General features: G+C 41.3%; 1 protein-coding gene across 1 annotated transcript; it reads right to left on the reverse strand.

Moving 5' to 3' along the window:
* Nucleotides 1-1,281: 1,281 nt before the first annotated feature.
* C25H1orf159 (chromosome 25 C1orf159 homolog) lies at nt 1,282-11,062 on the reverse strand. Its single transcript, XM_074558513.1, has 10 exons — nt 10,957-11,062; nt 9,296-9,383; nt 5,295-5,385; nt 4,740-4,815; nt 3,945-4,049; nt 3,677-3,736; nt 3,045-3,179; nt 2,696-2,721; nt 2,368-2,398; nt 1,282-1,726 (listed from the first exon to the last, which is right to left on the reverse strand). Exons 3-10 carry the CDS (start codon nt 5,364-5,366, stop codon nt 1,647-1,649), a joined length of 585 nt encoding a protein of 194 aa, XP_074414614.1. The 5' UTR covers nt 5,367-5,385; nt 9,296-9,383; nt 10,957-11,062; the 3' UTR covers nt 1,282-1,646.
* Between the last annotated feature and the right edge of the window lie 1,324 nt (nt 11,063-12,386).

Here is a 12,386-nt window from a genome sequence, read left to right on the forward strand (position 1 = left end):
CCTGAGTGCCCCAAAAGCAGGAATTCCCAATTCCAGGAATGGATTATTCCTTGGAGAACATTTAATCCAAGGACTGAGCTGGAAAAATTCCCCGAAAAATCCCAAGATTTGGGATCAGGCCTGGATTGAGCACCAGGAGAGCTCCCAGTGGGATCTGGGATTTGCTTCCAAAGGATTCTGCATCTTAATTATTGTCATAATTAATTAGCATGGTTAGTTAGCGTAATTAATTAGCATAATTAATTGCTGTCCCAGGTTAAAGCAGTGGCACTTGAGAGGATCCCTTTGCCAAGTGTCCAGCCCGGAATGGATCCACATCCCAAATCCCAGCTCCAGTTTTGGGGTCACATCCCAAGGAAAGTCCCCAAATTCCTGAAGGATTCTCTCCACAAATCCCCAAATCCCTCAGGAATTCTCTCCCAACAGGAAAAACACCCCAAATTCCTTAAGGATTTGTTCCAAATAGTGAAACCCCCCAAATTCCTTAAGGATTCTCTCCACAGGTCCCCAAATCCCTCAGGAATCCTCCCCAAGCAGGAAAACTCCCCCAAATTCCTGAAGGATTCTCTCCAAACACCAAAAGTCCCCCAAATTCCTGAAGGATTCTCTCCACAAGTCCCCAAATCCTTCAGGAATTCTCCCCAAACACCAAAAATCCACCAAATCCTTCAGGAACTCCCCCATCCTGGGGCAGGAACCCCCGGAGCAGCACCAGGACCCTGCAAAGCCACCAAATGTCCCCGGAACAGCGCTGCTGAGAGCTGGGGGTGGGATCTGGGACAAACCCTGTGGGGCTCCCGTGGGATTCGGCACAAACCCTGTGGGGCCCCTGTGGGATCCAGCACAAACCCTGTGGGGCCCCTGTGGATCAGCACAAACCCTGTGGGGCCCCTGTGGATCAGCACAAACCCCGTGGGGCCCCTGTGGATCAGCACAAACCCCGTGGGGCTCCCGTGGGATCGGCACAAACCCTTTGGGTTCCTGTGGGATCAGCACAAACCCTGTGGGGCCCCTGTGGGATTCATCACAAACCCTGTGGGGCCCCTGTGGGATCGGCACAAACCCTGTGGGTTCCTGTGGATCAGCACAAACCCCGTGGGGCTCCCGTGGGATCGGCACAAACCCTGTGGGTTCCTGTGGATCAGCACAAACCCTGTGGGGCTCCCGTGGGATCGGCACAAACCCTGTGGGGCCCCTGTGGATCGGCACAAACCCTGTGGGGCCCCTGTGGATCGGCAGCTCCCAGGGGATCCAGCACAAACCCTCTGGGGCTCCCAGGGGATCAGCACAAACCCTGTGGGGTCCCTGTGGATCAGCAGCTCCCAGGGGATCCAGCACAAACCCTGTGGGGCTCCCGTGGGATCGGCACAAACCCTGTGGGGCCCCTGTGGGATTTAGCACAAACCCTGTGGGGCCCCGGTGGATCAGCACAAACCCTCTGGGTTCCTGTGGGATCAGCAGCTCCCAGGGGATCCAGCACAAACCCTGTGGGGCCCCTGTGGGATCAGCAGCTCCCAGGGGATCCAGCACAAACCCTGTGGGGCCCCTGTGGGATCAGCAGCTCCCAGGGGATCCAGCACAAACCCTGTGGGGCCCCGGTGGATCAGCAGCTCCCAGGGTGTCCCGGGGACGCTCCGGGCCCGGGCTCACACGTTGCTGACCCGGCTGTCGGCGGCGCCGGGCGGGACCGCGGCGCGCTCGCGGCGGACGTAGCGCGGCTTCCGCACTGCCGGAGACAAAACAGCCCAAAAACACCCCAAAAACTGTGGGAATGGGGTCCCACAGGGAATTCCCAAAGGGGGACAGGGTGGGATGTGGGGATTGAGGCACAGGAAGGTTTGGGGCTGGGGTTTGGGGTTGGGATTTGGGATTGCGGTTGGGTTTTGGGTTTGAGCGCGGCTTCTGCACTGCCGGGACAAAATACCCCCAAAAAATCCCTGGGAATGGGATTGGGGAGGGAAATCCCAAAGGGAGGAGGGGGTGGGATGTGGGGATTGAGCTGCAGGAGGGTTTGGGGTTGGAGTTGTGTTTTGTGGTTTTTAACCCCACAAAACCCAAACCAAAAACCCACAAAACCAAGCCTAAAGCCCCAAAACCCAATCCCCAAACTAAGCCCACAAAACTCAACCCCAAACCCACAAAACCCAGTCCCAAAACCCAACCAAAACCCAATCCCAACCCCACAAAACCCAACCAGAACCCCAAAAAAAGATTTCCCACCAGAAATCCCATCAATATTTTGCCCTGCATGAATTAAAGCAACAAATCCCATTAGAAAAATCAAATCCCACTGATTCTGTTCCTTGTCCCGGGAATTTTTGGGATTTTCCCTTTATTTTTAGCACATTCCAGGGGAAACTTCCTCACCTGAAGAAGCTGGAGGAGAGATCATGGATGCCTGTGGAACAGAAGGACAATGTCAAAAAACCCCAAATTTTAACAGTGCTTCTTTAAAAAAATATCGGAATTTTTTAGGATTACTATAATTTTCACTGTGTACAGAGTTTTTGCTTGGAAAAATAACTCTGGTTTTCCATTTTTGTCCCAGTTTGGATCCAAAGAACGCCAAAATATCTTTAATTTTATTTCAGCCTCATTCATCAATTAAGGAGTTGCTGAATAAAGTCCCAATTTAGTTAATTAAAATGGAAATTATAATTTGTTTAATGTTCTTATAAAAGCAGAATTCACTCACTGTTTCACTGGGCTGGAGAACAGATGCTAAAAAAGAAGGAAAAAAAAAGATGTTAATTAACATTATTTTAATTAATGTGAAGGCTGGAATTGTTCATTTTCCAAAAATACAGCCATGAAGGGAATAATTTCATGTTAAAAAAAGGAATTTTGTCTCAAAATCCAACCAAAATATTCAAAAATCCCATTTGGAGAATTTATTTGGCATAGGACTCTCAAGACTGGAGAATTTATTGGCACAAAATGGGGATTTTCTCCACAGAATGGGGAATTTCCAAGGAAAAATCTCCATTTCGGCCAATTAACAGAGCGAAATTCATTAATTAATGGACAATTAAAGGGATTTTTACCTTTGTTCCTTCTGTAGAAAATCTTTGGGAGTTTGTTGGCTCGTTTGAGGTAGAAGAAAGAAGCCACAGAAAGGATCAGGAATAAACTGAGGAAAAACGTCCCCAGAATCAGAGAGGCGGCGACTTCAGGGCCCCCTGGAAATGAAGAAATGATCAAAAAAGAGAGAAAACCTGGTTTGGAGCAAAAACTTCTTCTTATCAAAGGATTAAATCCAAATAAAGAGCAAATTCTGATTTTAGGTGCTGTTGGATCATCCCAGTGCCTGAAACTGAGTTTCAGTTTCAATGGCAGCTGCCAGGGATTCAATCAGTTTGAACAAATTTTAATCAATTAAATCAGTTTTGACATTAAATCACTTTTAAAACTAATTTTAACAAATTCAAACACTTTTAACTCATAAAATCCCTTTAGAAACTAATTTTAACAAATTTAATCCCTTTCAATTCATTAAATCCCTTTTTAAACTCAATAAATCACTTTTTAAAATAATTTTAACAAATTCAATTGCTTTTAGACTCATTAAATTCCCTTTCAAACTCCTTAAATCCCTTTTAAAACTAATTTTAACAGATTTAACTTATCAAATCCCTTCTTTCGGACCCCAAATCCTCCCAAAATTCCAGGTTCTCACCAAAGTTCTGGATGAAAGGAGAGCTCATGTTCACGTGGGAGTTCATCCCTCTGCTCCCAGCTGGGGAAAAAAACCAGAAAATTTACACCAAAAATTAATTAAATTAAATTCAAATTTATTCCAGGATGCGGAATAAAAATCTCCTTTTTTTGCTGCCTTTTGCTAGAATTTTTGCAGCAATTGATAGCAATTGATTGAGAAAAAATTATTACAATTCATTAAAATTAATTTAATTTAAATTAATTATAAAAACGGGTCAGAAACTCACAGCTCCTGCACTCGCTGAGGTTGTGCCCAGAGGGGCTGGGCAGGGTCTCGTTCCTGCACCTGATGCAGCTGCTGCTCCCATCCTCATTCCACCTCCTGTAGCATCCTGCCCAAAAACCACGGAAAACGGACAAACCAACACAATTCCCAATTTTCTGGCAATTCCCAGGGTTTAGAGGGGAAAAAAAGCAGAAATTCCCATTTTTGGGGAGTTACAAACAGCACCTGATTCCCCTTTTCCCACAATAAAGAGGTTTTATCCTCAAATTTTATTCCCAATTTTTATCCCAGGAAAAACAAAAATTTCCCACAGGGAAAAAGGAGAAGGAATTATGAGGAAATAATATTACTTAATTAATGAATTAATTAGCACTCCCCAGCTGCTGGATTTTGGTGTTCAAGTCCAGAAAAATCTGAAATTTTTTATCCCTGCACTTCTCCAAGGCTCCAGTGATTATCCCAGAAAAATAAAATTTCCAAGGGGAAAAAAAGGAGCAAAATGAAAAGGGAATAACAAAAGTCTGGGAAATTTTGATCCCTGGAATTCTCCCAGTGTTTACCCCAGAAAAATAAAATTTCCAAGGGGATAAAAGGAGGAGGAATTAGAAGGGAACAATATTAATTAATGAATGAATTTTCCCTCCCCAGCTGCTGGATTTTGGCATTAAAGTGCAGAAAATCTGGGAATTTCTGTTCCCTGGGATTCCCCAGGGCCAGCTGGGTCTCTGCCCATGGGATAAATGATCTCTGAGGGCTTTTCCAGCCCAATTCCTTGGAATTCCCACACAATTCCTACCTGGGCTGCACTGGTGGGTGACTGGGCAGGAGCTGTTGGAATCCAACATTTCCACACAACATTCTGGGTCTGGCACCTGAGGAGAGAAATTCCCAAGGAGTTCCCACTTTTCCATCGAGGAAATGATAGTAAATATAAAAAATAAATTCAAAATCTCCACAGAAATTAAGGGATAATACACTTAAAACCCACTGGAATTTTTTTTTCCAGCAAGAAGGAGAAAACTTGGTTTATTTTTAATTTTATTTTTATTTTATGAATCAATTTTATTTTTCTAAATCCATTTTATTTTTATTTTAGACATAACTTTTATTTTTAAAAATCTATTTTATTTTGCTGTTAGAGACCAATTTTATTTTTCTTTTCTAAATGTATTTGATTTTTAGTTTCTAAATAAAAATATAGAAAATTTGGGATAAAAAATAAAAAATTAAAATAAAATAAAATAAAATAAAAAATAAAACAAAATAAAATAAAATAAAATAAAATAAAATAAAATAAAATAAAATAAAATAAAATAAAATAATAATTATATTAAATTCCTGGAGCACCCACTGAGTTTTCTGTGGATTTTCCTGCAACTTCTGCCACGAGCCTGGTCAGGAGCAGCACGAAGGGCACCTCCATTCCCAGGGAAAACACAGATCTGGAGAAAATTTCGGAAAAAATTCAAATTATTTGTTAATGACACTGGAAGTCTGCTTCCCTTTAAAGAAGTTTAGGGAAAAAAGGGGAGAAAAAAAGGGGGTGGGAAGAGTAAGGAAACACAGATGAAAAAAGGATTATTTATTATAAAATATAATAAAATTAAATTATTTAGATTTTTGTCAATATCTGAATATTCAAAGAATAAGAAAACACAGATGAAAAAGGATCATTGATTACAAAACCACAATAAAATTAAATTATTATTTAGATTTTTGTCAACACCTGCTTATTCAAAGAGTAAGAAAACACAGTTGAGGAAGGATTATTGATTGTAAAAACCACACTAAAACGAAGTTATTATTTAAAAACCGATTGTTCTTACCTACAAGAACACGCTGGAGGAACAGCTCATAATAAAGGGGAGGTTTGGGAGTGCTGGGTCCGGGTGCTGAAGGCGCAGCTCCCTCAGCTCAGCTCAGCTCAGCTCAGCCCTGCCTGGATTCCCATCCCTGGAACGCATCAGCACACCCAGCGTTTCTGACCCCATCCCAGCCCCTCATCAATAATTTTTATTTCCATCAGCCAATAATTTTTATTTCCATCAGACAGAGAGAATTTGGAAACATTTGATGGATCTGGAGCTGCTGGGCTTTTTTATTGAACCACTTTGGAAGCAAAGCCGAGCTCAAAATCTGCTTCAGAACTTCTAAACACTTAAAATAGTTGGATTATTTTTACTTAATTTTCACTTGACTTTTAAAATTACTTTATTCCTACTTAATTCCTTCCAAGCCATCCCAAAATTGACAAAGTTCCCACAGATTTCCTCAGGATCAAACACCCACAGCAAAATAAATTTGCCCAAAAACCTACTCCATGTTTTTGGCAGCATTTTCTATGTGGATTTGGAAAAAAATAAAAATAAAAATAAATATAAAAATAAATATAAATATAAATATAAAAATAAATACAAAAATAAAAATAAAAATAAATAAATATAAATATAAATATAAATATAAATATAAATATAAATATAAATATAAAATAAATACAAATATAAAAATAAATACAAATATAAAAATAAAAATAAATAAATATAAATATAAATATAAATATAAATATAAATACAAATATAAAAATAAATAATATAAATATAAAAATAAATATAAAAATAAATATAAATATAAAAATAAATACAAATATAAAAATAAATATAAAAATAAATAAATATAAATATAAATACAAATATAAAAATAAATAATATAAATATAAATATAAAAATAAATATAAAAATAAATATAAATATAAAAATAAATAATATAAATATAAATATAAAAATAAATATAAAAATAAATATAAATATAAAAATAAATACAAATATAAAAATAAATATAAAAATAAATAAATATAAATATAAATATAAATATAAATATAAATATAAATATAAATATAAATATAAATATAAATATAAATATAAATATAAATATAAATATAAATACAAATATAAAAATAAATACAAATATAAAAATAAATATAAAAATAAATAAATATAAATATAAATATAAATATAAATATAAATATAAATATAAATATAAATATAAATATAAATATAAATATAAATATAAATATAAATATAAATATAAATGTGAAGCCTGTGCCTGAACTGGAAGATCTTTTCCCCTCAGGATTCCCCTGCCAGCTCAGTTTGGGGCAGGCAGATTTCAGGATCCCAACAAGGATTTCACAGCCCGGGTGTCAGGCGTGGAACAAATCCCAAATCTCTGCCAGCTGGGATCCATGGGAATGAATCCCACCGGGAATTCTGCTCTCGCTGTGCCTCAAAAGCAGCACAAACAACTCAGGAACACCGAGGGCTTCCCTCCCACTCCTGCAAGCAAAACGTTTCCCTTATCTCCACAGTTTGCACTTTTCCTGCTGCATTATCAGCATTTTTCTGGCTGGCGCTTGGGAATTACTCAGCAGCTGGGAAAGGATGGAAGTGCAGAGAAAGTGTGCCTGAAACCCAGGCGGTTTCACAATTCCTGCGGCTGGAACCACATCACACCCAAAAGCTGCTTAATCCTGAAGGGATGGTGAAGCTGGGGCAGGACCAGAGAGGCTCAGCTGGAAAAGCTGAAATGGTAAAACTGAGGAGAAAAGCTGAAATTATAAAACTGAGAGAAGAATTAACGGGTTTTGAACATTGAAATTATAAAGCTGAGAGAAGAATCAAGGGTTGGAGAGGCTGAAATGATAAAATAGAGCAGAATCAGAGAGGTTTTAAAAGCTGGAATGATAAAACTGAGGAGAAAAGTTGAAATGATAAAACTGAGTGAAGAATGAAAGGGTTAGAAAAGTTGAAATGATAAAACTGAGTGAAGAATGAAAGGGTTGGAAAAGCAGAAATTATAAAACTGAGAGCAGAAGCAGAGAGCTTTTAAAGGCTGAAATTATAAAATTGAGGAGAAAAGTTGGAATTCTGAAACTGAGAGAAGAATGGAAAGCTTTTAAAAGCTGAAATAATAAAACTGAGAAGAATGAAAGGTTTTAAAAGCTAAAATGACAAAGCAGAACAAAACCAGAGAGGTTTTAGAAGTTGAAATTATAAAACTGATGAGAAAATTTGAAATTATAAAGCTGAGAGAGGAACTAGGGTTGGAAAAGCAGGTTTTAAATGCTGAAATGATAAAACTGAGGAGAAAAATAAAAGGGTTTTAGACATTAAAATTATAAAATTGAGGGAAGAATGGAAGAGTTTAAAAAGCTGAAATTAAAAAACTGAGGAGAAAAGTTGGCCATGACAAAATGCCAATGAAATGAGAAAACTGAGAGAAGAACGGAAGGGTTCCAAATACTGAAATGATAAACCAGAGAAGAATGGAAGGGTTTTAAGCACTGAAATGATAAGCCAGAGAAGAATGGAAGGGTTTTAAAAGATGAAAGTATAAAACTGAGAGAAGAATGGAGGGGTTTTAAACACTTAAATGATAAACCAGAGAAGCATGGAAGGGTTTTAAGCACTGAAATGATAAACCAGAAAGGAATGGAAGGGTTTTAAGCACTGAAATGATAAACCAGAGAAGAATGGAAGGGTTTTAAAAGATGATATTATAAAACTGAGAGAAGAATGGAAGGGTTTTAAACACTGAAATGATAAACCAGAAAGGAATGGAAGGGTTTTAAAAGATGAAATTATAAAACTGAGAGAAGAATGGAAGGGCTACAAACATTTAAATGATAAACCAGAGAAGCACGGAAGGGCTACAAACACTGAAATGATCAACCAGAAGGGAAGGGAAGGGTTTTAAAAGATGAAATTATAAAACTGAGAGAAGCATGGAAGGGCTATAAACATTGAAATGATAAACCAGAGAAGCATGGAAGGGCTATAAACACTGAAATGATAAACCAGAGAAGAACGGAAGGGTTTTAAAAAGATGAAAGTATAAAACTGAGAGAAGAATGGAAGGGTTTTAAACACTGAAATGATAAATCAGAGAAGCACGGAAGGGCTACAAACACTGAAATGATCAACCAGAAGGGAAGGGAAGGGTTTTAAAAGATGAAATTATAAAACAGAGAAGCATGGAAGGGCTATAAACACTGAAATGATAAACCAGAAGGGAGTGGAAGGGCTACAAACACTGAAATGATAAAACTGAGAAGCATGGAAGGGCTACAAACACTGAAATGATCAACCAGAAGGGAATGGAAGGGCTACAAACACTGAAATGATCAACCAGAAGGGAAGGGAAGAGTTTTAAAAGATGAAATTATAAAACTGAGAGAAGAATGGAAGGGCTATAAACACTGAAGTGATAAACCAGAGAAGAATGGAAGGGCTATAAACACTGAAATGACCAACCAGAAGGGAGTGGAAGGTTTCAGGAGCTGCAAGTGCCACTCACCTGCGGGCTCCCCGCGCACCTTGCCCAGCTGCCAGCACAGCCCCCAGGCCGCTGCCGTGCCGCTCATCGCACCAGGAACCTGCAGAGGCTTCACAAAACAACCTTTCATCAATCCCACCTGCAGCAGGACCCGTTCTTCCAGCTCGGGGCTGAGCTCCGTCCTTTCCGCGGCTGCGGTTTTGTAACAGCGCTCGGCAATTAAAAGCTGGGTTTAATCAGAGGCACCTTAAGCCAGGCCTTGCTGCAAAAGCTGCTCCACGCCTGCCTTGAGCAAACATTCATTCATATTCACTGCCGGGACACCTTCTGCTCTTACAGCACTGCTGCAGCACGAAAAATCAGGAGGAGAGATGAATATTCCACGGGGAAAAGCGAATATTCCACAGGGAAAAGTGAATATTCCAGAGGGAAAAGCGAATATTCCACGGGGAAAAGTGGTTTGGGGAAGGAGAAATGAATATTCCACAGGGAAAAGTGGTTTGGGGAAGGAGAAATTCATATTATACAGGGAAAAGTGGTTTCAGGAAAGCGAAATTCATATAATACAGGGAAAAGTGAATATTCCACAGGGAAAAGTAATTTGGGAAGGAGAAATTCATATTCCACAGAGAAAAGTGGTTTTGGGAAGGAGAAGTGAAAATTCCACAGGGAAAAGTGAATGTTCCACAGGGAAAAGTGGCTTGGGAAGTAGAAATTCATATTATACAAGGAAAAGTGATTTGGGAAGGAGAAGTGAAAATTCCACAGGGAAAAGTGAATGTTCCACAGGGAAAAGTGGCTTGGGAAGTAGAAATTCATATTATACAAGGAAAAGTGATTTGGGAAGGAGAAGTGAAAATTCCACAGGGAAAAGTGTTTTAGGAATGGGATAAGGGAATGGGTTGGGAGGGATTTGAAGGCTTTCAGTGTCACCTTGCTGTGCCCCCGGCGGCTCCAGGCCCTGTCCAGGGATGGGATATCCCGGGATAACCAGTGCCAGGGTCCCAGCAGCCTCACAGGGAGGGAATTCTGCCCAAACCCCAGCCTAAACCCGCTCCTTGCCGCTTGGAACTAATCTCTCTTTGTCCTGTCACTCCATCCCTTGGACATTCCCCTTCCTGCAGCTCGGGAAGGTCACGGCGAGGTCGCCCCAAAGCTTCCCCTCACCAGGCTCAACAATCCCAATGTTTCTATGATAAATTTCGGGGTTTTTCACCCCTAAACGGTGCACCGACACCCGTATTATTGGGATGTGCATTTGGGGAAGCTCAGCCAGGCAAAACACACCAAAATAATATCACCAAACACCCATCACCCCAACAAGCTCAGACCAGCAAAAAATCATCTTCAACCGAGTTAAATTATTAGGAAATAAAAGTTTCGGGGGGGAATAAGTAGAGAATTCCTTTCCAAACGCAGCTGGCCCCAAAAGCGCTGGGCAAGGAGCAGGAACAAGGAGCGACTTTTACTCCCAAAGCCTTTTAATCCTAAAGCTTTTTAATCCCAAAGCCAAACCCCTCCGACCCGCTGGTGCCGATCTCCCTGCAGAACTCGGTGACTCCATGAGGAACCGCTGCCCACCGCGAACAATGGGGCCCCACCCAGGGCTCGCCGCTCGCCCCGGGGCTCGCCGCCAGTTCTCCCTCCCGCTTCCTCTTCCTCCTCCTCCTCCTCCTCCTCACCTGCGGGCTCCCCCGAGCATCCCCCCGCCACCGCCGAGGTTCCCGTTCGTACCCCCCGCCCTCCACCGGCGCCCAGCCCGCTGCGCCCCGCGCCACCCTGGGAGCTGTAGTCCCGCGGCCACGCCCGCCTCGCCGCTTCGCCTAGCGGCTGCTCCGCCAAAAACTACAAATCCCAACAGCACCCGCGGCGCGCCCCACCTGTACCCCACTCCCCGCAGGTAAATACGCTCTCTCAGCTTTTTCCCGCGGCGCCGCGGCGCCTGCTGGGAAAGCGAGTCCTTCCTTGTCGGCGGGACGCGGGGGCGGTGGGATATCCGCACTACAACTCCCGGCGTGCCCCGCGCGCGCGCCGCCATTTTAGGCGTTGCCTGGCAACGCTGACGCGGCGGGAGGGAGGAGGCGGCGGGGTTGAGGCCTGCGCGCCCCAAAGCCCCGGGAATTCGGGAAAATCGGGAAAATCGGGAAAAACAGCTGTGCCGGATGTGGCTGCCCTATCCCTGGCAGTGCCCGAGCCCAGCCTGGGACAGGGGAAGGTGTCCCTGCCCAGGGAAAGGGGTGGAACTGGATGGGATTTAAGATCCCACCCAAACCATTCCATAATTCCATAAAGGAAACCGTGGGGTTTATTCTCCCTAAAAATCGCCTTCTTCTGTGGTTCATTTCCCCTAAAAATCTCCTTCTTCTCTGGCTTATTTCTCCCTACAAATCCCCTTCTTCTGTGGTTTATTTCCCCCTACAAATCTCCTTTAATGTGATTTATTTCCCCTAAAAATCTCCTTTTAATGTGGTTTATTTCCCCTAAAAATCACCTTTCATGTGGTTTATTTCCCCTTTTAACCCCTTGTTATTTTGCATACGGATAAGGAGCATCTCCTTCCGCAATCCCAAAATTTTCCTCATTCCTTGGAGCACAAATCCATTTAAATTTGGCATTTCCAAGCCAGCTCCTGAATTCCCTCAGGGTTTTTTTCTGACAAAAGCATAAATAAACCTCAAAGGCCTCATTTAGACAAATTTGGAGCTGCCCCTCACCTTTATTTTGAGGAAAATCTGTTCTTCTGCTTAAATTATAATGGAAAACATTCCTGGGGGTTTTAGATGTCTTCCCTAAACTTTTTTAATACTGGAAGTTGCAAGTTATACACAAAATGTGGATTGGTTTTATTGGATTTTTCTTTATTTTAAATCAAGACTGCCTCAAAATGCAAATATTTGTAAAGGTAGGAGGTGAAAAATGCCATGAATATTCATAAAATATGATAATGATCCCAATTACAGCTAACGAGGTAATCTCGCTTCATTTCCATGGCTTTGTAAATATTATTTTTTAAAATAAAAGGGAAGGAGGGACACAAGGAGATGGGGAATCACTCCTGAAGCTCCAAAATGAAATATAAAAAAAAAATCATAAATATTAAAAAATAAAATCC

The sequence above is a fragment of the Zonotrichia albicollis genome, chromosome 25 (genome assembly GCF_047830755.1).
Source record: "Zonotrichia albicollis isolate bZonAlb1 chromosome 25, bZonAlb1.hap1, whole genome shotgun sequence".
Classification (NCBI taxonomy): domain Eukaryota; kingdom Metazoa; phylum Chordata; class Aves; order Passeriformes; family Passerellidae; genus Zonotrichia; species Zonotrichia albicollis.